The sequence below is a fragment of the Leptodactylus fuscus genome, chromosome 2 (assembly GCF_031893055.1).
Source record: "Leptodactylus fuscus isolate aLepFus1 chromosome 2, aLepFus1.hap2, whole genome shotgun sequence".
In the NCBI taxonomy this organism is placed as follows: Eukaryota; Metazoa; Chordata; class Amphibia; order Anura; family Leptodactylidae; genus Leptodactylus; species Leptodactylus fuscus.
The window spans coordinates 72,390,380-72,417,994 of record NC_134266.1 but is presented as its reverse complement, the minus strand read 5'-3'; the positions used below and the strand labels follow the sequence as shown (position 1 = coordinate 72,417,994).

Genomic DNA, 27,615 nt, shown 5'->3' with positions numbered 1-27,615 from the left:
TCATTTCCATTTTCTTATGGGCTTTGTGACTTTTGAAAAGTGGATGAGAAAGTAGTTGTAGTTACCGTAATCTGGCAAATGCAACTTTATAAAATTGTTACATTTTCACTACTATAAAGGGTTGGTGTAGAAATTGGATCTGACGGGGCAATGTGTCTCTTTAGCAGGCCACCTTTGGTGTGCAGTCTCATAAACCATACATACTCTGCTAAGAATTCTGGAAAAAGAATATGCAAATAAGTACTTCTTGGTGAAAAAAAGGAGATCTTACTGTAGCGCCACTTATTGGATGCTAAGTGGAGTAACATCTCAGGACAGAAGTGTTGGACTTAAAAATGCACCAAATTTATCGAACGTTTGATTAAATTAGGTTCTAATGATGGCAATGTGGTCTACAGCACAACGGACTATAAAATATAATTCCTTTATTCCGAATCACCCCCTACTCTCTGAAGGCAGAATGCAAGAATTATTGACCTCTTACTGTGACATTGTATTACTAAAAGAAGCTGATCACAGGGTTTTTGTAATTGAAATGTTTCCCAATAAAAACCCTTCAGTGGAAAAAAATTGCAATCCTGCTCAGGCACACATAAAAAGAAACAGCTGCCAATTTCATAAAGTAGGTTAAGCAATTTTCTGCAGCAAAATTAATGTTATCTGGATGTAAATTATTTGTCCATAAAATGTATCCAGCTACAAATGACATGGCTGCATATGCTTCTGTAGAAAAAGTCTTTAAAGTGACCAGGCCTCAGATCTAATACTTTTTACAGAAATGAAGCCATGGGGGATAATATGCTGAAATAATATAATCAGGGACAATTCTGGCTTTCAGCTGTCTGAGGAAGAAATAGAGATAGCACCCCCACTCCTCCCCGGAGTTAGAAAATTAGGCTTGACTATGACTGCGCATGTTCGCCACTCAGCACTGAAGTCATATGAATGAGATACGTCATTGAGCCCCTGGCACATTCAAAGTGAAAGAATTAAAAGAAACCTGGACATAACCTAGCCTCAGTTCTCAATTTAAAGGGGTTGTCCAGGTACTGGACATATGCTGGCAGGGCCCTGGGTATGTCAAACATATAAAAAAAAAACATACCTGCTTCCAGTACTCCAGTGTCTGCTGCCAAAGCCCATGTGGTCATGCACCATGCTTCAGTTCCTGGAAGCGCTTCTCTCCAATTGACCATTGAGGCCAATAAGCAGTCTCAGCGGTCGCTGGAGAGGGACCAGTGGCATATGTGAGTGACATCAACAGTCCCTCTCCAGCAACTACTGAGGCTGCTGATTGGCCTCAGCGGTCCCTTGACGTGCAGGGCTTCTGGGCAATGGGTGTTTTAATTTTACTCCTACCCCAGCCCCCTCAGAGTTTATTCAATTCCTAGAAAGCCCCTTTAAGAATAATATGCCCCCCTTCAGGTTACGTCAGCATCATTATGGATGGGGAAGGGGGATTGACTATTCAAAGGTGTGGTCTTTTGCAGAAGTTTCACATTAATCTGGAGTCCTGGGTTCGAATCCTGCAAAGGACAATATACCCAAGGAGTTTGTACGTTCTCCCTGTGTTTGTGTGGGTTTCCTCTGAGTACCCTGGTTTTCTCTCACACTCCAAAGACATACTGATATGGAATGTAGACTATGAATTCTATATGGGACAGTGACTGACTGTAAAGCACTGCGGAATATGATGGTGCTATGCCAATGTATCTGTTTCTGTGGTTTCCTGCTGCTGCCTTTTTGGCTATAGATATATACACTATATTAATGCTACAATTTACCTATTCCTATATGTTAAGTTGATATTATATAACCTAACGTGAGCCTGTATAACCTGAGTGTAGCCTGCAGCATCGTATGGTCTTCTGCTTCTGTAGATCATCACATTCACAGATGTTCTTCTGTATGTCACTGATGTTGCCTAAGGATATACGAGTATGAATAGCTATGAATTATTCTCATGATCCTTTCAGCCTAGACCAGTATGTTCACTCCTCTCTGACCTCTCCTATTAGCAAGGCATTGTCACCCACAATGTATGGTGAGATTTACTCTTCTCTGTATACTCTAGAGACTGTTGTGTGTGAAATCTCATTTGGATAAGGTGCTAACTTAGATGCCATGAACAGTCATTCTGCAGTGAAAACCATTCACAGTGACCTTCATTTGGTTTGAACATTAAGTGATTTTTTTTTTTTTTTGCTTTGAGCTCCTTCATATGAATGGCTGGTTCTATCTATCTATCTATCTATCTATCTATCTATCTATCTATCTATCTATCTATCTATACAGGAATAAGCATCTCATTCATAAAATGTATACATATTTTTTCTTCTTTTAGAAAATTAAAAAATGATCTTCTGGAAATCAAAAAGAAAGGTGCCAGAATCCACCGATCACGCCAAAATAATGCCAAAATCTGTGTCCGTTGCCAGAAAACTTTCGGCGTGATCTTTGACCGGGGAGATATTTGTCCAGCATGCCAATACAGAGTGTGCAGGTCATGCCATGTAGTGGTGAATGATGGCGTCTGGAGATGTACAGTGTGTGCCAAAGTTGCGTAAGTATACCGAACAGAGGCCTGTGAAGTTGGAGGGTATTCTCTTTTACTGACTTGATGTAGAATTGACGCAGACGTTGATGCAGATATTGTCGTGAATAACAGCAAAAATATTGTATCAATAAAACAGCAAGAAAGCCACGTGGAAAACAACTCCTAGCAAGTTCACTGCCTTATCTCACAAGCATGTGCCAGTATTTGCTGATCCATAGGCAAATACAGGCATTTACACTCTGTCGGGTGTTGAGATGTAAATTTTTTTTTTTCTTTTTAACTGATTATCTTGTACCACTCACTTGGGACATCTCAATCCAAAAGAAATGGTAAGGAAGAACACATTTCAGTGTCACAGGTTTGACCTTTATAAAATGATGTGCAAGGGAGAATATTCTCTATAATAGCTTGTTATGGAAACAAACCAGGTCAGACCATGTCAAGATTGCTCAGTCTGAATATTTATTGAGAGAAATTTCCAATGACCTTTTTGTTTTGCTGCAAGTCATTCACAAGATAAATCATAGACTTCATTAGACTGTTCATTCCTTTATAGAATCATAAAAAATACTATAGATGCATTCACTGCACATGAAATTAAAGTGCAAGTATAGTTTTATTTATTTCTTCACTATTATTAGTAGAGATGAGTGAGTACTGTTTGGATCAGCCGATCCGAACAGCATGCTCGCATAGAAATGAATGGACGTAGCCAGCACGCGGGGGGTTAAGCGGCCGGCCGCCATCAAAGTCGAAGTACCAGGTGCATCCATTCATTTCTATGGAGCGTGCTGTTTGGATCGGCTGATCCGAACAGTCAGGGGTGAACCTGCCCCTTTCGCCGACCGAGGCGAAGTGCAGAAAGCCGCCCCCCCCCCGGGGAGGGGGCGGATCGGGGCGTGGCTTAGCGAAGGTGGCGTGGCTTAGCAGAGGGGGCTGGGCTTAGCACCGTTCGCCAGCAGAGAGCAGGCCTGGAGACTGCCTGCGCTCTGCCTGAGCGTGCGGGGAGGCTGCTGGAGCAGCGCTGCTCCAGTGGCCTCCCCAAACCACTGCTCCGTGCTAAGCCAGTCCAGGACAGCTTGTCCTGGACTGGCTTAGGTTAGCAAAAATGCCGCCCTCCCTGAGGCCCTGGCATAGCGCCGCCTGAAGCGCTCGCTTCAGGTTGCCTCATGGGAGGTGCGGCACTGCGAACAGTACTCGCTCATCTCTAATTATTAGTTCACTACAGAAAGTGTCTATGTCCTTGGCTATTTCCCTTGTCTTCTTATCTGAGTGGGTTTGGTCTGTACTAGGTACACAATAGTGTCAGCTTACAATGAAGTCTATGGAGAGGAGAGGAGGAGAAAAAGACAGAGATATGAGGCTATTTACAATATTAAATGAGTCATCAGCAGGAATCTGGATATTAATCCCTAATAACCCAGATCTATGGTAAAAGAAAACTGTCTCTCTATACTGCAAATGTGTGTCTGATTTTAAGGTTGGGTTCACATCTGCACTCGGTGAGCTCTCGGGGATTCCGTTCCCCATTCCACTTGATAAATGTGGAGAGAAAGTCCTTCAAAATGTTCACACATTATTGGTTAAAGGTGTTGCACAATTCCAATATTCCATATTAATACTTAACCTTTAATAACCTTTAATAATACATGTATATAAAAGTCCCAATATCGACATTTGCTATGCATGCATTATTAAAGGTTAGGTATTAATGTGGATTATATGATTTTCATATTGGAATTGTGATTATAGTGGATAATCTTTTTTCTTTTATATACATTTGTTATTTGCAATTTTGCATTTCAAGGTGTTGCACACTGGCCGCACCCACTTTCCAAAATCAACCCCCCCCCCTTCCCCTTCCAGTGAAGACACTCTCGTTTTTATTACAAGTCAGGCCTCATTCACATCCTCATTGGTAATCCGTTTGGGGGAGTCCGCATGGGGATTCCGCCAAACAGACTACTGAACGCATTGGCAAGTGGTGTGTAGTAAATGCACAAGTGAAAGCACATAGACTTTAATGGGGTCTCTGCACGGAACATTGGGACAGAAAAATAGTTCACCATCTACTTTCCTGTCCGCATGACTCGTATAACTCTATTAAAATCAGGTTAAACATTGTAAATAAGGTGTAATTTGTGCTATAGTTTGGTCTTCCCCCCTTTTTTCTTCTAGCCAAATCAGAATAGCAACAGGAGACTGGTTTTTTGAAGAACGATCCAAGCGCTTCAATACTACCACAGTCCTAGCTAGTGAGGTTGTCAGAAAGTCTATTATGAGAAGGGTTTCAGGTAAGTGAATATGTGTTGTGTGTTTTAGAGTATGATTTCTGAGTAGGGACCTATGCTTCCCTATTCACTGTGTATGCAAGATATTTCTGTAAATGCATTCATAAGCCATCATTGTTGAAAGGAGCTTTCTGGGATTTTATTATTGATTGCATATCCTTGGTCCATTGTACTCAGGAAAGCCCCAGTTTGTCTTTGCAGGCTATAACCTTACTTTCATGAATCACATGGTCTTCTTGCAGCACTCAGTCCCATATAAATGAATGGGATTAAGCTGCAATAGCCAGCACTGCCACTATACAATATATAGTGCTGTGTCTGGTATTCAGTGATACAATAGTGCCTCTTCAAACATGAGATTGTCAGGGGTGCCAGGTGTCAGACCGATCTGATAGGATAGGACACCAGCCTATAAATCCAGAAAACAGCTTTAGGCCAGGGCCCAACACGATGTAAAAGCTGTGGCAAAAACGACAGTGTTTTACAGTCCCTCCAAATTCTAACTAATCCCATCCACACATTGCAGAAAAGTATGTACAGTGCGAATGCTGCAATGTCTAAAACTGTTGCATTTTTAGAAATTGTGACATGTCAATTTTCTCTATAAGTATAATTAAAGCAAAAAGTCCATAGAAAACATCTGTGGACTTTCTGTGAAAATATCTGCGGGAATAAACGCATTGCATTAACCCCATGGTTTTTACTGCTGCACTTTTTGGCTGCGGATTGATATGTGGGGCCTTAGCCTTCAAGAGGATGTCCAGGCTAAACATAAATTTCTAACTAGATTGGGGAAGGTGAAAAAAAAAAATCATCCTCACCTGTCCCTGGTGCTCCAGTGTCCTGCCAGGGCGTTCCGGTGTTGCAGCTTGGCTGTCTTCTTGCTGTGGAATTTCTCTCCAGCTGTGAACACAAGAAAACACAAAATCTGGGAATATTGATAAAGTGCTGAAAGCTTATAATCCTTTATTGAGTATATGACAACGCGTTTCGACACCCAACCTGGGGTATTCATCAGGCCAACCTAGTGGTTTGAGTGGATGACAAGCGAGTCCAGCTGTACTGGTCCCCTTCCATTGAGGCCGCTGATTGGGATGTCAAAGGTAGTCACATGCTGTGGGTACTTCCGCAGGAAGACAACATCGGCGCTGCAGAATTTTTCAACCATTTCAACTATGTAACTACTTTTTTCTTGCTTAAAGGAACATAAGAATTGCTTGGAAATTTTGCAACAATTTCACATCAATGAACTTTGAATCAAAAAATATTATCTATGTGTGATGAAGCAAGATTCACCATATAATGAGCAAATCTGGATTTAATACATGGCTCAAATGTGTAGTGCAAGCTGCAAAGTGTGTGAGAGGAAATACTATGACCAAAGTCTGTTTTTCATATTTTTTCCATACAATAAAATGCATAATAAATACCATACAATAAAAAGCCGCAGAGATCTCTCACCTAAATCACATTGAGGATGAATTTAAAACAGAGACTGTGCCCCAGGCCTTACTGTCAGTCAGTGCCAACCCTGCCAGTGCTCTTGTGGTTGAATGAACAGAAATCCTCACTACCGTTTTATGAAATCTATTAGAAAGCCACCTGAAAGAAGAGAATATTGATATAGCAGCAAATGTGGACAATTTCTGCAATACCAACAACTGATACATAACCTGCGTGGATGGCAACAAAATTTTGGTCCTAGGTAGAGAAATGTGAACCGACTGTAACGAGTTGGTTTTGAACTAAATATTCTAAAAATTTTGGGTTTGTCCCAAAACTTTGGGGTTTCAACAGCCAGGAACTGGAAGTGAAATTATTATACTTTGGGGGCTCATAGTAGAGAAAAAAAAGTCGAGGCCCAGGCGAGGTGTAAAACCCCCATAAACAATTATACTCCTTATGCTTTCCCTCACCTCTTCTGGGCCTCCTTTTGGCATCCCTGGTGGTCTCCAGGTTATCTTCTAGGCTTCTGGGTGACATCATTAACCCAGGGTCACAGCTGAGTCCCCAGATGACCACTATGGCCTAACAAGAGACCTCAGTTTTGATCTTTTATTATCTTTTCACACCTGGACCTCCACCTATTATACTCTGGGGTCTGAAGAAATTGAATGAATCACATTGGTTCACCCATCTCTAGTCCTAGGATACATACCACCACTTGTAAAAATTGTATGAAGAACTCTTGTTTAGCTGTAAGACACAGAACATTGAAACATATGGAATGTGTCATATTTGGCCATTTGTGATAGTTATTTTTGGTAATTTAACTGCAGTCATGTGTGTTATTAGATATTCGAGCACTAGTTGTCCCGTGACCTACAAGTGTCCTTAGATTATAAAGATGTGATTAGTGAGTCACCATTTTATGTAACGAAAGGCCAGAGGCAGCCACGGCTTACGAAGCTTTGTCATGAGAGCTAGTACATTATTTGCCAAAGCACTGACCTTTTAGTTTCATATTGCCTAGAGGATTATACCAACCATGCTCATAAACAGAAATATTTTCCTTCTTTATGACCGTACAGTGTCCGTTAAAAAAATGCAAGAAATTGAAAACTCCAATATTGTTATCAAAGAGATCACCACAGTGCCTGCAGCTACAGAGGGTGATAGCTCTGGAACGCGGTAAGTGGTCTACGTTATTTTTTCGTTCATTGAATAAACTATTTGACATACCATTTCCATATGCACATTATAATTTATGAGTCTAGGGACTCCCAAGCGAATCTCGAGACCCCCTGTGCACCTTTTCCTCAAGACCATCAGCCATGGTTCATCCCTTTCCCTTCTTCTCTATCTGGGCCCACACTGCCAGAAAGACTTTCTTACAACATGTCTGAGCACAAAAGAGTCGCACTATTTTCATCTCCAGTCAATAATATTGTTCCCTTTTGTGCCACAACCTTCCTCTATAGCAGGAACAGGCCGACTGTGGTCCGAAACAAAACAACAGCCTCCAGCTTCCTTCTAGTCCTTTCATTGTTACAATGGTCAGGAGAAACTCCACTCCTGACTGCCGATCCCTGCTGTGACTTCCATAATGTATGAGAGTTTAGGGGACAGCGGTCAGGAATTGAGTGTTTCACCATATCCCTGTTAGTATTTATTCCTTGTGGCGGTACTGTGTGTGTGGGAGGGGGAGGCACAAATGGGGAATTATAATGTGGAGGGTACTAAAGAGAATACTGAGAGAATATTTTCTGACTAAAAGTCTCGGTATAGCTCTTCTTCACTTACATAATATAAGGATCTAAAGAGATATATCTCAATATGACGGTACATTGTATCGATAAAAATATTCTTTTGATCGAGCGATTTACGGGCATATAGTAATATATCTTTATATACCAGTGCATTATGCATGTAAAGAAAAATACAATTGAGGCTTTTAGTCACAGAAAATCTTCTCATTGTTAGTGTCTGCATGCCTGTCAGACCTAGTAAAAAGATGAGTATTACAAAACTTTAAGTAGATGTGATTTCCCTGTGTAAGTTCAGATTGGGGAATCCTGACATCCCCCTCCCCCCCCCCTATCAGTATGGGATGGAAATCCATCCAAACACGGGGAGAACATACAAGCTCTTTGCAGATGGTTTTTTGCCCTTGGTGGGATTTGAGCACCAGGACCCCTGCAAGGCTGAAGTGCTAATCACTGAGCCACCGTGTGGCCCCTCCCCCTCCTTTAGTATTTACTGCACTGACATCACAATACAGGGAATATTACTGAAGCATCTCCATACCTTGGCTTCCTGGCTGTAGGTGATTGGCGGCTAGTGCAGAGGTTATAAATGTGTACATACCAGCCATTGGGCCTCCATGACTGGGGCCTTATCAACAGTAATGCTCTGATGGCAGCCCTGCCTACATGTCTTTCCTAATAAATCTAAGCAGTATTCAGTTTATTTATGAAGCGAGCTTGGCATCACTAAGGTATGTTGGCATAAGAAAAAAGAATGATTTCAAACTATAGCAACGCAAACAAAAAATTCATAGGTACTTGCATAATAAAGTAAGACAATATGACTCCCATCATCTCTCATAATCCTTTAATCCCTTGGTCTGAAGAGTTCTTCTGGGAGGTAAATGACAGGATGGTAAGATCTGAGCAATTGTTTGAGAACAGTTTGCGCTGTAGTCTCACATATCATCACATGCTTATTGTTATGGACGAGTCTGGATACTTATTACCAAGCAGTAATGTTCTGGACACAGGAAGGATAATAGTAATAAACTATTGTCCATTTTCATGAAAAAGAAGATTGTATGAAGAGAAGTTGTATGTTATTAGTACATGGAAAAGGGCAATCCATAGATATTATAACACAACAAATATGAATTATATTCAGTATTGTAGATGTAGTTCCCTATTATATTATTCAGTGATAAGAATATATGTGATATGTAATTCTATTGTACCTGCTTAAACATAGCAACAGGCCAAGTTTCCAGATCCAGAGGGCAGTTATAGCACGTATATATTACAGATTCAGGTGAATACATTATCTTGCTATATGTGGTCTCACTGAAGTTGTCCAGACATAGGACATACATAAGACTTTGTATAAAAAAAACAAACGAACCAAAAACCCCTATATTAGGCTGAGGCCCCACCTTGCAGATACACAGCTTTTCTTCTTACAGATTTTGCTGCGGTTTTTTGAGCCAAAGTCAAGAATGGCAGCAATAGGAATTGGAAGATATAGGAAGTTCTTATACTTCTGCCTTCTGCTCCATCCATCTGCAACAAAATAAGCTGCGTTTCGGCCACATGGGGCTTCAGCCTGAAAGTCATATGACAATAGTACATATGACAAGAGGTTCTGCATCTCTGTGCTTATAACAATGCTTCTTCCAATGTGTTCTTGAAGCCCAACATTAAAATAGGGAGTGTGGGCTTCAAATCACAGGCTCGATACATTTCTACTGTAGCAAAATAAGGTCGGGGTTATTACAGCTGTGAGAGTCCAAGCAATAATGCATATGAACTCTAAAATGACACCACATTTCAGCCATTTGGCATGCCTACATGAGCTTTATTATGAAAATATTGGTAGTTCTTCATTGTCTGGATGTCTGGAATTTTACAAAAACCAACCAAGAGCAGGAAGAGGTATCACAAAATGAATGACCTGTGCAAACCCATAAAAATCCCAGTCACTGCAGCTCCACTTTCTAGGAGTCCCCATTGGTCTTGCAGATATAAGAGCACATACATCATTCATGTGACCACTGCAACCAACAACTGCAGACATTGCAATAATGCTTGGATGTGCAGAAAATGATGGCTGCAGTGGTCATCTGAAAGAAATACTAAATTAGTGGTACAAAAGGAATTTTAAGGGTCCATTCACATGGAGGAAAATGGTGAGGAATTTGGTGTGGAATTTCAGCGCTGAAAAAAAGTCTCCCATTGACTTCAATCAAGTCCATTTCCTCCGTGTGAATGGACCCTAACAGTTGAGCATAAGATATATTTATTATACCATTTACTGGTCATAAACAGTTTTCCTAAACTCCCTTAAACAACCTCTATCTTTTACTGTCTTTGAGCTGTGAATGAACTTCTTACAGAGCAATATGCCGGCATTATATATGTAGGCATAACATTATATAACGCTGTTACTCATACACTGACATTCAGCATTTTTAAATGGTCTGCCAAAATCCTGTCTCTCGTTTGCTCACTAACTCATTCTTTCCAGCAGTCCTGACAAAAAAATTAGTCAACATCCAGGAAAAGGCGAGGATGGCAAAAGCATACGTTCCAACTATGATACTCAGAGTGTGCGAAGTACAAGATCGTTGCCACGTGCCAATGGGTAAGAAGTGAACAGGAAGGAGTAGACTTTTATTTAATGTGACCATTACATGCACTAGTGGGAAGAAGAAATATATAGATTTTTTAAAGGGGCTCTATCATTGGGAAAAGTCATTTTTAACTAATCACATCCTTGCATAGGCTTTAGAAAGTCTATTCTACACCTGCCTTTTGTATGTAAATCGCCTCAGTGGTTTCTGACTAAGTCTGTTTTTATTCATATGCTAATTAGACTGGGTGCACGATGCATCGTACATCCTCTTTGCTATTGTTTCCTATGTGTGTATACAGCACAGGCTGCTGCTGCTGATGAGGACTCGCTTCCTGTTTGCACACACATAGGAGATAATAGAAGAGATGAGTGCTGCTGGGAACTTCCTGTGCTGGCTGGAATCTCATTAGCATATGAATAAAAACGGACTTATTCAGAAACCACTGAGACAATCTACATACTAAAGGTAGGTGTGGAATAGCATTTCTAAAGGCTATGCAAGGACGTGATTAGTTAAAAAGGACTTTTCCCAATGATAGAGCCCCTTTAAGAGTCAGCCTTGCCATGTCACACATGTAAGGTTTCAGAATATTCACTATTCTCAGATAGAAAACACAAGGAAATGGTACAAAAAAGTAAAATCATTTCTAATGCTAACAATGCTCCCCAACATTTCTTCCTCTAAGGCTGAGTTCACACAGAGTTTTTTGGTCAGAATTTTGAAGCAGAATCCACCTCGAAATCCTGACCAAATAAACGTCTCCCATTGAATTCAATGGGAGCTGGTCATTTCTTTTTTCCACAAGCGGTCTGGTCCAGGTCCCGGAAAAAAAGAAGCGACATGCTCTTTCTTCAGGTGGATTCCGCGGCCAGACATCCTGAAGACACTCCCTTCATTTAGGTCTGATCCGGAACAGAGTGCCTCCGCCTCAAACTCCGTCTGACCTCAGCCTAAGGCCTGAAGTATTGAAACACATTATGCTACAAGCTACGTTGCACTTTTTCCACGGCATTTTCAGAGTTTTACAGTTTTTTTCATCTGTGCTTTTTCTTCCCTTATTAATTGTATAGGGAAATGTTTGCATTTCTGCAGCTAAAATGAACTCAAATGTTTTCACTATGTTTCCACATCAGTCAAAAACACTTAGTTTCCATGGGGTCTTAAAAGAGAATTTAGACAGGTGAAAATGTTTTTTTTTTTAAACAGAAACTGATGACTTGTGGTTAGGATTCCTCCAAGCGTAGAAGTTACTAAGGCTACATGTACACAAATATTTAAAGAGCAATGGCTATTACAAATGGATGCAATGCTCACCACTTTCCACAACAGTGGGCAGAACAGGGTGAGCCAGAACGGGGCTCTTTGGCCCAACATATTTATTATAACACTCAAATGAATGGGTTTTAAAACTGACCGCCGGGAAGCCGTCCCTGATGCAGTATCTCTGGGGCTTAGGACAGTAACCCAGCGGAATGACACAGGGCACACAGGGGTGCAAGTGTGAACGCTGCCTCACTGTCACATGGGACACAATTGATGTCTAGGCAGCGCCGCACCTCCCATGAGGTGACCTGAAGCAACCGCTATGTCAGGACCCCAGGGAGGGCGGCACTTTTGCTTACCTAAGCCAGTCCAGGACAAGCTGTCCTGGACTGGCTTAGCACCGAGCGGTGGATTGTCGAGGCCGCTGAAGCAGCGCTGCTCCAGCAGCCTCCCCTCACGCTCAGGCAGAGAGCAGGTCCTCTCCCTGCCTGCTCTCTGCCTGCGAACGCCGCTACGCCCCGCCCCCTTTGCGTTGCCCCCTTTGCTCCACCACGCCCCCTCCGCTCCGCCCTCTCCTCCCGGGGGGGGGGGCAGTTTTCTGTCGTTCGCCGCGGGCGGTGAAAGGAGTAGGTTCACCACTGTGTCTAGGGAAGCAATGTCACGTGACTATGACATGCACATTAAGTTGAACAAGGTTGGATTTTATGTGACTCTGTACCAATCACATGCACTACAATTTTTCGCACGACACATGTAACCATGTAGCCCTAACCTTTTATCAAGCACACCAGTGCTTCAGAATTTGTGGCTGTGTCTGGTTATGCAGCTCAGCCTTGTTGGAATGTTGTGACCCTTCATTCAGCTGATCCTGGGGAAACCCTACACATCCAACATGATTTTCCTAGGGATGTAATGTGACTAAGGTTAATAAGTCGTAAGTCATGATTGCTTCCTAATTTTTCACTTTTCATCCAGGACACCTTAAGCAATATATACAAGACAGATTACATTTTATAAGATATATTTTCCTTTATATAATTCTTTTATATCTTCATTGTGAATGCTTATATTATTACGAAGTTAGTATTACATCTCACATATCTACACTATTATGGCACCCTCATAATAATTGGAAGCAATTTTTTAGCAATGCCACCTGTTGTGTAGGACAGGGGAGTTTGGGGCAGAACAAGGTAGGAATAAGATTGGATAAGAAGACAAAGGTAGGAAAACAAGACAACAGAGACAGAGTAAGAAGAACCCAGCTGCTATAATAATAGAGTAGGATGGCAGCAATGCTAATAATAGAGGGCGAGAAGAGTGCCTGTCATTTTTGATAGGTGAAATTGCTGTTATAGCATATAATCGGTATGGGGGCAAGAGGTTACCTTGTTACGCCTGACTGGGATCTAGACTGTTGCTGAGATTCAGAATGCATAATTTATGTGCAAAAAAACCCATTTTCTATGCAGTGTAAACCTAATGGGTGTTTCCACCTGCTATTGTTAGCAAAATACAGTGTAAAAATAAAGCCGTGCATTGATTCTCCTTTTATTTGTAGTCTTGAAAAAAGAGTTGGAAAGCAGACAAGAAGTGGAGAAGATGCAGTCAGCATGCATTCCAACTACGACGCACAGAGCATGAGAAGCATGGCGTCCATCCCACGCTCTGAAAGGTGAAGAATTTAATGGTCCTTTTTGTTAGTCAATACACCTTGATCGTATGTCTGATTTCTCTAATGGGTGAAAGAATAAGGAAAGGATAAGATGTCACTGAAATAAGGCTTCAGTGTCTCATCGCTATATAGCTGGTTGTAATGTGCCAACCCTGAATCGTGCCAAGTCCTTCACATTTAAACAAGATGACATTTTCCTTTTAGGTAATAGAAGTCTCTGCTCTTAAACAGCAAAGGGTTAATGTTTTATATGTGGAAACTTCTTCATGGACTGTGTCAACCAGTCAAAATCCTGCAATAATTTAATTTACACAGATTACGGGATATTATGGATTATGGCTGTTTATTTCGGACATCTACAGGTTTTGGTCTGCATTAGTTTTAATAGATCAAACTGTGAGGGTATTCCCATCTTAGACCGGGGCGCCATGTATCGAAAATGCAGCTATTTTACAGAAAGGATGAGGAAACCCCTCCAGACTTTCCGTGAAAACCACTGCGGGAATAACCACGAGGCATTCCCGAAGAGCTTTCTGGCTGCAGCTCACAACGTGGGGCCTTAAGCTTAAAGGGGCTCTATCATTAGGAAAAGTCATTTTTAACTAAGCACATACTTGCATAGCCTTTAGAAAGGCTATTCCACACATACATTTTGTATGTAAATTGCCTCAGTAGTTTTTGAATGAGCCCGTTTTTATTCATATGCTAATTAGCCTCCAGCGAGTAGTGGAAATCTCAGCAAGCACTGTCTGTTGTGTGTGTGAGAGCAGGGAGATGAGTCATCATTAGCAGTAGCAGCGTGTGCTGTACACAGAGCAGACAGTACTTACTGAGACTTCCGATGCTCGCTGGAGGCTAATTAGCATATGAATAAAAAGGGGCTCATTCAAAAACTACGGAGGGGATTAACAAACAAAAGGTATGTGTGGAATATCCTTTCTAAAGACTATGCAAGTATATGTTTTGTTAAAAAATGACTTTTATCAATTATAGATTCCCTTTAAATGTTTATTCTCTGGGACGTGCACCTATCTCCAGAATATGGACTCACCAAGCCCCCATCCTATCTGGTAAGCATTGCTGATGTCAGCACTTGGTGAACTCGGGCATATGCCAAGGCCCACTGGGCTCAAGGGCACCCCATGTTCGGCTGACAATAGTTTCACACCTGCTTAAAAAAGGGTTACCTGCGGAAACCTGCAGACCCCATAGACTATAATGGGGTCCACAAGGTTTCAGCATGGTTGTCGTCCGAAAAGGATGAAAAATGTGGAGAGAAAAACACCGTTTGCAGAACAGAATCCCCTAGGAGAGACCAGACACAGGTGTGAACCTAATCTTAGGATTATAAAAATTGATTTTACTAACAACAACTTTATAGAGGCTTATAGAAACTTCTTTAGAAGTCTCATCCCATCCCAACCTTGCCAACATTTGTCTATAACCCCCTCTTTGCTAATGTTTCTTCTCTTTGACTTCACATTCCTTTGGGGTTTCTGTCTTTTCCAAGAGATATAGTACTAGACAGTGGATACTGATATGTATAAGTGATATATAAAAGGTGAAAACATTAAAGGGGTTATACAGTTTCTAACTTTAATGGGCTATCTTTAGGATAGTCATTGACATTAGATCTGTGGGTCCTACACAGCACTCACGCTGCTCACTAGCCATACAAACTGTAGTGATGAGTATAGGTACTGCAGCACAACCACCTAGACTTCTATGGGAATGAGATCTGTTGCGTATAAGTGGTGTCTGCCATGAGAATAAGTTGGCATTACATTGTGCATTGCAGTGGTAACAAAGACAATGATGCAAATGTGAAATCAGAGCCATAAATTGTGTTTTTTGTGTTAAAGCTTTGTTAAAAGGTGTATTGAGAATACCATTAATGATCTATGATAAAAGTATTGATGTATACATCCATGAGTAAGGTTAAGTTCACACTGTCACTTTTCAGTCTATTGTATTGATCCATCATAAGATCAGAAGAAATGACTGAAACTGTGATAGAACCTGGATATCTGGATGCGCGTTACGGCTCTTTGCACACTAGCTATCCGTTTTGTGAACTACAAATCCATGGACATGTACATCCTAGTGTATTTCAGTGTGCAATCTGCATGCAATCAGCGTGTCATCGGATTTTTTTTGTGTCCACAAAAAAACAAAATGATGTCTTCTTTATTTTTCAGCAATGATCTATCTGTGAAAAACATACAGTCTTTATGCTGTCTATGTTTTTATAGACACATTGACTATAATGGGTCCGTGTGCTGTCTGATTGTTTCATGGAAAGCACATGTATAGTAATGTAATTTGTGTGAAAAGACCCCAGGTCCCGGTATGGGTGCACGCAATACACAAGTTTCAGTGGCTGCCTGGTATATATATAGTTTGTCTGTCCCTGGTATACAGAAAAGTGAGTGAGCTTCTGGAGCTGGATATGGACTATAGCTGAGTGATTTCAGAAATGTTTCCTTGTAATAAAAAAAATCAAATAACATTTTTTTAATGTCATCCGCACATTGTGGAGAAAAAAAACTACAGAAAAGATGCGTATTCAAAAACGTGCATGGTACGCATTTTATCTGTAGAATTGCAAGTCATTTTCCTATATATGAACCATGTTATATCCTCCACACTTGGGCAGTTGACTTGGTTTGGCAAATAATATCTGTGATATTTACATTTTTCATCCTTGTTTCAAATGACACACATGCTATTGTTTTGTAGGAGATCCAGACCAGACATTCACAGTCTCCCTGAAGCATCCCAAGCGGAATTTCTTAACAATGGCCAGGACAATGTTGATGAAATCAGTCAAGCAAGCTTTAAGATTGACTCCCGCTCTGAGTCGAAGCGCAGCTCACCTATTTCTGTCCGGTAATAGTTCCATTTAATGATTTATAATGTCTGTAACATTGCTTGAGGTTCCAAAGACTCTCAGACTAACACATGGCATCCTCCTCACTAAGCTTTATGTTTTTGATACACTTTTAAAACCTTAAATCTTGGTCATGTAGCCATTGTGCTAAATCACACCCTGTGATGCTGGCAGTTGTATAGGTTATCAGTAAGGGACATATCAGACTGCATAACTAGATGACGCTTCTCCCCGCCCCCTTGTCTGGTAAGGTAAATTTGCATATGTTGATTTTAAGATAAATTTTAAGATAGGTCACTGATGCTTTACATGCAGAGGTCAGTTTATGGTGGCAGCAGTGGCGGAACTACCGTCATAGTGACTGTTATATGGCCCATGGGGGCCCAGTGGGCAACTGCTACATTGTCGTTGCTTGTTTAACAAGGCTGTTACCTGCTGGAGTTACTTCAGTAGGTAACGTCCCCTATTTACTGGATTATTGGATAATAATTTTATATCAAGCCTTTAAAAAGTTTTTATTTTGATGCTAGTAAATATTGTGTTTATGTGAAATTTGCTGGTATAGTTATAGGATTTTTTTCACATAATTTCAGTGAAAGTAACCATTCCTCTGACCGTACCGGCAGCATCAACTCACAGACAGCTGTGCAAAGCAACAGTTCCAGGACCAGCACAAGTGCAGTGGTGCATCACAGTTCTCCCACTCCGAGTAAGCGAAGTGTAACCTCTAACTATAGCCACACGGTGAGTGTTATGCGGTGGGTTTTTTCAACAGCGTTTTTTTATTACGGTTTTGCTAATTTTTCCTCTGTGGACGGTGTGCCTCTCTTATATGTATATGGAAAACACTAGTATTTCCACAGGTATAATGGACCCCGCTTTCTGCTGTGGATTTTTTTCTGCAGTGTGTGGATGGTATTAACCAGAATCCCATTCATTTTGTAGGTACTGTAAAATGCAGCGTATTTTGCCACAGTGTTTCACAATTTGGGTTTTTAGCCTAAGGGGGCATTCACACAGAGTAATGCTGGGCGTGTATCACAGCCGTACACGCCGGCGTTACGGCAGACTGCCGAACACTTCCCATTCACTTCAATGGGAGCACTCGTAACAGCGGCGTTTACGAGCGTTACTCCATGTGAATGCCCCCTTAGGCTGAGGCCTCACATTGCAGTTTTTTTTGTTGCAGATTTTGCTTCGGTTTTTTGAGCCAAAGCCAGGAGTGGATTTAGCAGAAGGGAGAAGCATCAGAACTTCCTATATATTTCCCATTACTTTTGTAGCCATTCTTGACTTTAGCTGAAAAGAAACGCAGCAAAATCTGCAACAAAAGAAACATGGGGCCTCAGCCTTAAAGTTATTCTCCTCTTTACACATCTCCACCCACATTTTTGTAGGAAACCATAATTTTTACTTTATGGTGTGGGGAAGAGGGGTGTTAATAAGTGTAATGCAGATTCTGACCCACGTTACGTTTTCACTGTTTAAAGGGATTCTATCAAGAATCAAACAAGCTTTATTGGCACGTCGGAATAGATATTTGGCATTGCCAAAGCTAGTAAAGTGGGGGGTGGGAGAGTGGGATTTGGGGGGGAGGGGATTTGGGGTATAACAGTCCATGGGGTCTCATCTTCCTCTTAGTTGGTGACAGCTGGACACGTATTGGGCAGCCATCCCCACAGTGGACTCCTCTTCAACCAGTAGGATGTAGAGTTTCCTCTTCTCATCTGCAGATGTAAATTCTGGGATGTGGGCAGAGAGTCTTTGGAAGTAGACGGCCCTCACAGTTGAGTATTTGGTGCAGTGTAGCAGGAAGTGGGCCTTGTCTTCTATCAATAAAATCACATTTTTTCTTGATCACACGTAGGAATAGCCCTAAGAAAGGGTCTTCTTCCGGAGCTGGGTTCAAACTTCTAGGCCTCAGGCCTCGGGCAGAGCAGACTGCGCATGCCCGCGGCCACAAAAAAAAATGGCTGCTTACACAGTAAGTAAGCTGCCATTTTCATGAGGCCTGTGGCCTGTTCTGTTTGAGCGCTGGGGCCCGCCCCCAGTGCTGCAAGAGAACACATTTGCATACAGACGAAAACCGGGATTTCTACCGAACAGTGGCGCAGAGAAGACATCTAAAGGTAGGAGAAGAATAGCTTTTCTTAAGGCTATTCCTACGTGTGATTGAGAAAAAATTTGATTTTAATGATAGAATCCCTTTAATCAAGGAGTGAAAAGTGAATAGATCTTAGCTGAAGTTGGAGGCACATGCTTCAGACAAATGTATTATGTTGTAAGCCAAAAAAAACCCCAAAGGGGCTTTTACTTATTCCCACATGTTTATTTTCAGCATTCAGTAGGAAATGCAGTGAAATCGAGTTCTAGTATACCAGAGGACCTAGCTAAGAGACATAGAAGACGCAGCTCTGGCACTCCTTCCTTGGCATTATCTCGAGTATCTGTAGCATCTGGTATGTATACCATCTGTTATACAGTATGTATAATGAGCGGCACATCCTCTGCAGCAAATTTATTAAATGAATGAAAAAAAATCTTTGTCCATATAGACCTTTGTCTGTATATGGAAGGTTTCAGAACCCATATAGCCATTGGCTTCAATTTCACAGTTTGCCATTATTGAAAAAAAAAATTGTACCAGAAGATACTGAAAGAAGCTATGTGGTCATTTTTTTTTACAAGTTTAGACCTTATTCACACATTGGTGTTTAGAAGCAAAAGTTAGTGGTGGAGACTACGCAGCACGCAACACTACATTACATTGATGCAAAATACCAACCAAAACATTGACACGGGAAGAACCCCATCTACATTTTGATAGACACAAATTGATAAAAAGTAAATTAGATTTCCCTTTATAATTCAGTTTGGTATCTGCATTGTAAAATGCTATCTTCTCTACCTTCACCTGCTGACACAATGTCCACTTATATTAGGTTTTTAGGTGTTTTGACGATATGTGCCTGCACAGCTCAACCTCAATGCAGTAGTTTTATTATTAGAATATGTATCAGATTTCCCCTTGTATGGAAATAGCAGTGCGCAAATGATATAAAGCATTTGGCTGCATTTCTTCATGCTATAGTTGGTTCAGCCATTTTAAAATGTTCCTTTTATTCAGAATTTACATAGGACTAAAATGTAATGTTGGTTAATTTCATATAATATATTTATAGGGATCATCATTGTTTTTGATCCAATGCTCCGAGCCATCTGCTTCCCTTCACACATCCGTTGACATAAATTACACATTTCTGGCTGCCTATAGCGGCCACTAGGGGGATGTTTATAGACTTCTGCAGCTGATACTAAATGTAATGAGACAATTATCAAGCAGCCAGATTGGTTATGGCTATGGCTAGGAAAGGTGCTCTATGACAAGAATGGGAGCTCCCATAAGAAGCATCTCCAGGCAGCCAGGATTTTCATTTATCTCTATGGAGGTGTGAAGGGAAGCAGGAGACTCAGAGCTCTCTACTAGTATAAAGAAAACTCCAATCCATATCAGGGATAGGCTATGATGACCCCACGTTGCAGAAACGCAGGAGAAAAAAAGCTGCGTATCGCAGTACCAATAAAGTGAATGAGATCTCATTAATCTTCTCCATGCCTTACAGGAGTAAAGAGCTGCAGAAAAGCTATGTTTTCCCTTTGTATTTAATAGAGGAAGAAAAAAAATGCAGAAAAATGCTAAGAAAAATTATGTGTTTTTACTGCGTTTACTTGGGGCCTAAGGCCTCGTTCACATCTGCTTTGGTAATCCGTTCAGGGAAGTCCGCATGGGGACCCCCACAAACAGACTACCAAACACATTTGCAAGCGGTGTGCAGTGAAAGCACATGGACCCCCATAGACTATGATGGGGTCCGTGTGCTTGCCGTGAGATCTCCGCAGGGAACATGGGACAGGAAAGTGCTTCACAATCTACTTTCCTGTCCGCATGACTCATACGGAGATATCGTGGCAAGCACGCGGACCCCATTATACTCTATGGGGTCCGTGTGCTTTCACTGCACACCACTTGCAAATGCGTTCAGTAGTCCGTTCGGGGGGTCCCCGTGTGGACTCTCCGAATGGATTACCAAACGCAGATGTGAACCAATGGTAAGGCGGAGGTCCCACATAATGAAATGTAGCTAAAAAACCCAGCAAAATCGCATCACATTTTACAACAGCTCTTTTTTCCGCAATGTAAGGATGAGATTTATTAAATCTCTATCACTTTGCTGACATTGTAAAGCACAACATTTTTTTTACCTCGTTTTCTACAACATGGGGCCTTACCCTTTGAAAAATGGAGCATGTTAATTTTAGCTTTGGAATCACTAGCATTTTCCCTATATGTTTATTACGGGAAGAAAAAAGCTGCAAAAACTGCAGCGTCTTTTAGCTACGCTTCACTATGCCTTAAGCTATATTCATACAACAGTGAATAATGGCCTGGTGACGTCCATTTTCTTTTTTTTTTTTTTTAGAACAGTGTTATTACAGCATTTAGAAACAACATAATTTCAGTAGTTTTTATGTCCTTTTTTTTTTACTGTGTTTTCACAATGAGATTTTTTAAATTCATGTTCTATCGTCCAAGCATTTTTCCTGTTTTTAAAGTTCCATAGAGTAGCCTATAGAGAAAAATGTTGGCAGTTTGCCTTTAGGTATAATTCAAGCAGAACGTTCGCAGGGGAAAACTCTGTAGAGTTTCTGTGAAAAGCACTGTGGGAAAAACCACAATGTTTTTCTGCCTTAAAGGGGTTGTCCCATCTCAAGGATCCTATCTATACTGGTATCTTATGTAAATTGAAGACTTTTCCTAAATATATTGCTTTAGAAATGCTGCTTTGTTTGCCTGCTATGTGAACTTATTCCTCCCATCGTTTACACATTGTTTCCTGTCCCTTATCTATTAGAGTACAGGACAGTATGTCGATGGGAGGCAGAGACTCCTAGCATCATAGATAACTATTCTGTTAGGAGTCCCGCTCCCAGCACGAAGTTCAAGCAGGTAAATCTGGCTGACACACGGATGGTGTTTCACAAGTGAAACCTGGTCTTGTTCTTCCCCCCTTACTAGTGTTGCATCTCAGTCTAATTGAATTAAACAGGGCTGAGCTACACTAAGGTTGCTCTACCAGGCCCACCGATGCACAGTGCTATCAGGTAATCGGCATTATTCTATAAGATGGAACCTCAAAAATCTAACATTGTTGGCCTATACAAGATAACTGACAAGCTGTATTCACACAGTATAGATTTGGTGCAGTTTGAGATTTCCTTAGCCAAACTAGGTGTACAGTATATTACTACAATATATTATTTATTCAAATACATTTATATCTGGAAAAAGAAAAAGAAAGTAATTCACAAAAACACTGCCTAAACGCTGAGGCCCCACGTTGTGGAAACGCAGTTTTGTTTATTGCAAATTTTGTTGCCACAAGAATGGCATGAATGGCTACTAAAGGAATGGGGAATACTTGGGAATACTTATGCTTCTACCTTTTTCTCAATCCACTCCTGGCTCTGGCTCAAAAAACCGCAACAAAAACTTCAACAAAAAAAAATGCATTTTTGCAACGTGGAGCCATAGCCTAAGTGGAGAAAATGTTTACCATGACAAATCTGCAATTCTGAAGGGAGGCTGAAAGTACTATATGCTTGTTTATTCATATCTATTTGGAAAACCTGGAAAGTACTTTATCTACAATACTATTTGTCTTGTCAGTGCACAGCGGCTCCTTCTTACTTTTTCTTACTTTATCACCAAAAAGATATATTTCATTTTTGAAACTGAAAGCAGATCTTCCTCTTCATAGAGGCTGGGATTATTTCCACTATATAACCCTCAGTCTGCAGTTTCCCTCTCATGGCATAAACCTATCATATTGAAATCCCGCAAGACCAGCTCATACATCTGCTGAATATTTTTACTGTTATCTCCATCAAGTTGAAAACTAGAAATATCCGAAACAGCGAAAAAAAAAAAGCCCTGGTTCTAATCAGGCTCAATTCAGAAATTGTCAAATGTTTACATCAGATAAGCAGAAACTGTCTCCTTTTACACATTAAGAATTGATGTCTTTTCCTGCTACTTGGTGCCAAGGCTCACAGCAATCCAAGTATCTCTTGTTCTGTATATTCCCTGAATGCAATATATGAATTGTGTTTATATATTGTTAATCTCCATCCATGAGGAGATGTTCCCCCAATTATGATGCCTTGTTTTTGCCTTGGACTAATGGATCTGGTGTTTATAAAATATAATGGTCTACTATTACAACAGTCACGTGTCCTCTCCATTGAAGTCTGTTGAAATTATGGAGACAGTCAAGCCCTTAGACTTCTAAAGAGAGAGTCACAAGCACTTTTCTACTTTTTGGCTGGATGGGTACACCTATCCTGCTAACTCAGTTTTCCTGAAAGATCAGCGCAGTGTATACACTATCCATGTAAAGAGTCAATACCTGGGGTGTTAATATAATATGTTAGGCTAAAGGTAATCCTGTGTGCCTTCCCATTAAACTGACCTTGTCCGCAGAGGTTGTTATACCTTAGAGGATGGGCCAACTCTCTCATAGAAACATGCTGTGCAGCAATAGTATGTACACCCTTTAGTAAAGCTTATGTGTCTTTCCTTACCTTTACTATTGGTTCAACAAATTTATAGACATGTAGCTTTTATATCCTTTCTCCCTATACATTTCCTTTGTAAGCATATTTTCTATCCCCTCCCCCAACCCTTCAAAACTGCCCCATAGTGTTGTAGATGCTGTAATATTGTTATCATAACTTTCTATGTTTGACAATACCATGAAAGCACCCTTGAAAGCATGCCCTGTTCATGCTAGTGCCTCCCCTTGGCTAGGGAGAGTTTTTCGTCCCATTGCTCCGAAGTAACCATCCCCTCGGCAAAATTTTGGCACATGTGCTCTAGTAGTTCTTGGGACGAGCTGAGCACAGTATGCTTATACATGACTAAGGCTACAAGAACAGGTGCGTGAATTTTCAGAGGGGATGGTGATGTCAGTGCAGTGGGACGATCAGTTCCCTGTTCCTAGGGGGCGGCACAAACATAATCAGGGGCGTGTTTTCAGTAAGAATAGTACTGATCTAAGTCTGTAACCAGAAATGTAGAGGGGAGACATCTCTATTTCACTGTGGTTATTGGTGGATAATAACATCTAATAAACCTTTTCAGATCACAGTCGGTCAGAGCTGGACCTCAGCAGACCATTTCCAGAAGGGAATGGGGAGACAGCAAGCATTAGGAGTAAATCTGTTCCAGGAGGATTGAACACCAATCTGGTGAGTTGAGCATAAATATCTTACAAAATGTAGAAAGCGACAAAGTAAACATACTCACAATACTTGTAGACATGAATAAATCTTGAAGATCTCTCCAGTTTTGTCAGCTCTACTGATTGTGTAACTTTACATGTATTTTATTGAGCAGTTTGGGAATCTTGTGCAGCTTATTTTATATTTTAACTTAATTTTTGTGATTTTTCTGTAATATTCATTAATTTCAAATGTTAAAATTTGGAAACACGTGCGATTGCCTTAATCTTTATGGAAGGAAATAAATACAGATGGGCCTTTTCTGTGTACCTTGCCTTTCTTCCAAGTTACATTAAATTCTGTTTATTAGAAGCCTTGAGGCTCACACCTCCGAATCTTCTGCTCCAAAAACATATGAGGGGGCTGCTCAGCTGTCGGGCTTAGGCTCCACTAATATATTCAGAACCATTTACGCTATATTAACGGAAAACTCAGCACTTGCAGTGAAAATTCACATAAATGGCATAAAGTTTTTACATACAGATTTTGAGATTTTGAGTTACATAACATCTACAGTACATTAGATTTATACGACTTTTTATACCCTTAGAGATAAGCGGTTAGACAATATATTTGAAAATAGGATGGATATAAACTGCTGTCTAGGGAACCAAACGAAATATCAGAAAAATGGATACAAATATTTGAAAATGTTAAAGAAATATTGAAGTAAAATATAAGCACTGCATATAACAATGATATTAAGGACGGTGTTTGTGGTGTATATGTAAAACCTAAGTAAGACTAAGGCCCTACATCACAGAAAATCAGTTTTTTTAGCTCAATATTTGAGTCAAGAGCAGCTTTTTGGGAATGTTTGACTTGTCCTTAGCTGGCTCAGATCATGTGGCAATCTGCTGCTCCCTGGATTGCTGAAGTACGATCATTCAACTTATTCTTAAGGAGGTTAGAAATCGGAACTCACCTATTAAATAGTTATGGCTTACTGGTTGGTGGAATAGACCATCAATATAATCATTCCAGAAAACCCAGTACATATCTTGTAAGGTTTGTCAAGAATAATACTCCCTACAATTTGTTTTTGATCTTTGCAAATGTCCCTCAGATGCATTGCTATACATTTTTAATATGGTTGTCCCATTGAGGACACTTATGGGTCTTATCGCTGGGAGTTTGACTGCTGGGTCCCCCAGTGATCAGGAGAATGGAGGACTAAGGCCGGGTTCACACAATGTATTATGGCACGTAATGTGGTACGTAGACGGTGCGGGAGCTTTTGCGGGCCGTATACGCTCCCATTGTTTTCAGTGGGAGCCGGTACCGTATACGCTGAAGACTAAGTATTAAGCAAGAAAACATTTAGAACACCACTAAACCAGTTGTGACCAATAAACATAAGGATAAGCTTTAATGATTGTCTTTCATGGTGAGATTGTTAACTTTCATTGCCGCGTCTTTGGCAAGTTTAACACATTTTTAGTAATAAGCATAGTACATTGAAAGTGAAGCTTTTTGCTGTGAGCTCTAATGTGCCCGCTCCTCCACAAAGGTAAAATCGTCAATCCTATTAGCCTTGTGTGATCTTATATGGGGCGAAGCGTAGCTGATGATAACAGGCAGTGCCCTGCTTCACCTAAGATAAAGCAGAGCCAAGCGTTCACACTATTGATTAGCATTCACAGAGCTGCAGGATACGGCGTCTCTTATTAGACTCCACAGTCTGCCAGTGTTGGGGAAGCTGTGATATTCACTGTTAGCAAATTAGCTCAAATGAGAGCCAAGACGAAAATTGTCTCCTCCGTCGGTTCTAACTTGTGTTCTGTTCCGATAAGAACTAGAAGTAATGAAATACAGGACACCAAGTACTAATCCATTTGATGAAATACAAGAACGTGTCTGTGTAATACATTCAGTTTAGTCATTTTATTTTCTGCAGTAATTACATTTTTAAAAAAAAAATTATTTGGTTTTAAAAAAAACAAACACATATTCATATATTCTATATTGAGTCGATAACGGTGTGGGGGGTCCTTTATATAGACATAAAACAGCTATAAAGAGTGTCTTGCACTAGATGACCCTGCATTATATGACCGCAAAATTCCCCAACCCCTAAATTCAGTTGTAGATTGAGGTTTCCACACAGACTGCAGTGGATCACTGGAGGTCCAGGTAGAAGGACACCCTTTGGACATATAATTGGACAACTTTCTTTAATTTTTTTTTTTTAAATAATTTCCTTATGATAGGTAAGATCCGCTTTAACTAATGTTAAATAGTCATTAACCTAAACTACTCTAACTGGAAAGAACCCTTTCTAGTACAGTTGTCTCAATCACTCTCCTTCTGCATGCAGTAAATGTAGCTTGGCCCTTTGTAAAGCCCTCAGGCCTAGTTCACATCTGCGTTCGGTGTTCTATTCAAGGAGTCCGCTGGGGGATTCCCCCGAATGGAATACCCTCCGCATTAAAAAGTGGTGAGCAATGAAGGCACACGGACCCCAAAGACTATAATGAGTCATACGGAGAGGAAATTAGTTCTTGAAGCATTTTAATCTCCGCGTACACCACGTAGAAAACACATGGATCCCATTATAGTCTATGCGGTCCGTGTGCTTTTGGTGCTCACCGCTTTTTAATGCATTCGGTATTCCACTTGAGATGTCCCCAATGGACTCTCCAAACAGAATACGGAACGCAGATGTGAACCAGATCTTAGAATGGAAAAGTACTGTAGTTGTTCTTTATATAGATATTAGGGTTGCAAATATCGGTGACATACATTTGGTAACACTGTATGTCAAAAGTGGAGCCCAATGACAGTGTATTTTGTCGCTTGTTTAACCATTATCTGTTTTATCTTGTCATGCCTGGATGCTTTTTCATTAGCTGAATTTTCATTTTTTTCAGGAATATTTAGATGAAAATGAAGAGGATTTTCCTGACTCGGCATCGCAGTATCCAGCCAGTTTACGGAGTGGATATTCTATTGTGAGTAAAGGAATGTTTGCTTATGTAACACAAAGGGGATGCACTTTTTGGGGGGCTATTGGGCAGGCTTTTGGATTTTATCTTCTATATATTTATGTCTGACACAATGATTAGTCATTTACTAAAAAGTTATTCATGATCGCAATTAAAAGGTTTCTGGTTTCTAAAAATAGCTCTATATGTGTACAAATTGTAAACCTTCTATGATACACTTATCCTATTAATTCTGCTGCATTCCTACAGTGTCAGACCATTATAGTTATATATGAATATGATACATTTCATTGTATCAGTGAACCAAGTCAGGTACATTACAGATCTACAATATATTACATTTTATGATCAAATAGCTTTACTAGAATTACCCAGAAATCACACTCTAAGGAACTGCAATTTCTTAAGTCATCCAGTCCAGAACGTCTATCTTATCTAAACTTGGTTTTATTATAAGGTTTTCCATTTATCCACAGTATATACAGTTGTACCATTTACTGTATAATCATATAGTCCTTTTATGTAATAGAGGGGCTGTAAGTCCACTCAGATAACAGGACCAAGGGGTAACTGCCTCTTCTGCCCGCTCCCCCATAGTTACAACCTAATGATATAATTCTGCATGAGCGTTTTTTCACTCCCAGTTTGTACAATAACGTATTACGTAATTCTGTGTCATTGTGGTTTGGGTCATTTATAATGATGATTATGGCGAAGTAAAAGATTTGTTTATTCAGTATTCCTTAGTGTTACTCCATATTATATGACAATATTGGATTGTATCTCTCCCACCTATTATCAAGTAATGTCAAGAGTTAATAATATGATAAAAGAA

At 40.5% G+C, this 27,615-nt stretch overlaps 1 protein-coding gene across 3 annotated transcripts in view; it reads left to right on the top strand.

Moving 5' to 3' along the window:
- Positions 1–27,615, top strand: part of SYTL5 (synaptotagmin like 5) — a 73,981-nt gene that overhangs the window by 13,879 nt on the left and 32,487 nt on the right. For 2 of the 3 annotated variants that reach the window (XM_075263974.1, XM_075263973.1), the window contains exons 2-11: positions 2,345–2,563; positions 4,736–4,851; positions 7,380–7,479; positions 10,558–10,674; positions 13,491–13,604; positions 16,344–16,493; positions 17,088–17,238; positions 18,833–18,953; positions 23,696–23,802; positions 26,706–26,786. In XM_075263974.1, the coding sequence (XP_075120075.1) occupies positions 2,345–2,563; positions 4,736–4,851; positions 7,380–7,479; positions 10,558–10,674; positions 13,491–13,604; positions 16,344–16,493; positions 17,088–17,238; positions 18,833–18,953; positions 23,696–23,802; positions 26,706–26,786 (1,276 nt within the window). The remainder of the gene's footprint in view (positions 1–2,344; positions 2,564–4,735; positions 4,852–7,379; positions 7,480–10,557; positions 10,675–13,490; positions 13,605–16,343; positions 16,494–17,087; positions 17,239–18,832; positions 18,954–23,695; positions 23,803–26,705; positions 26,787–27,615) is intronic. The other variant, XM_075263972.1, reaches the window with a different exon arrangement.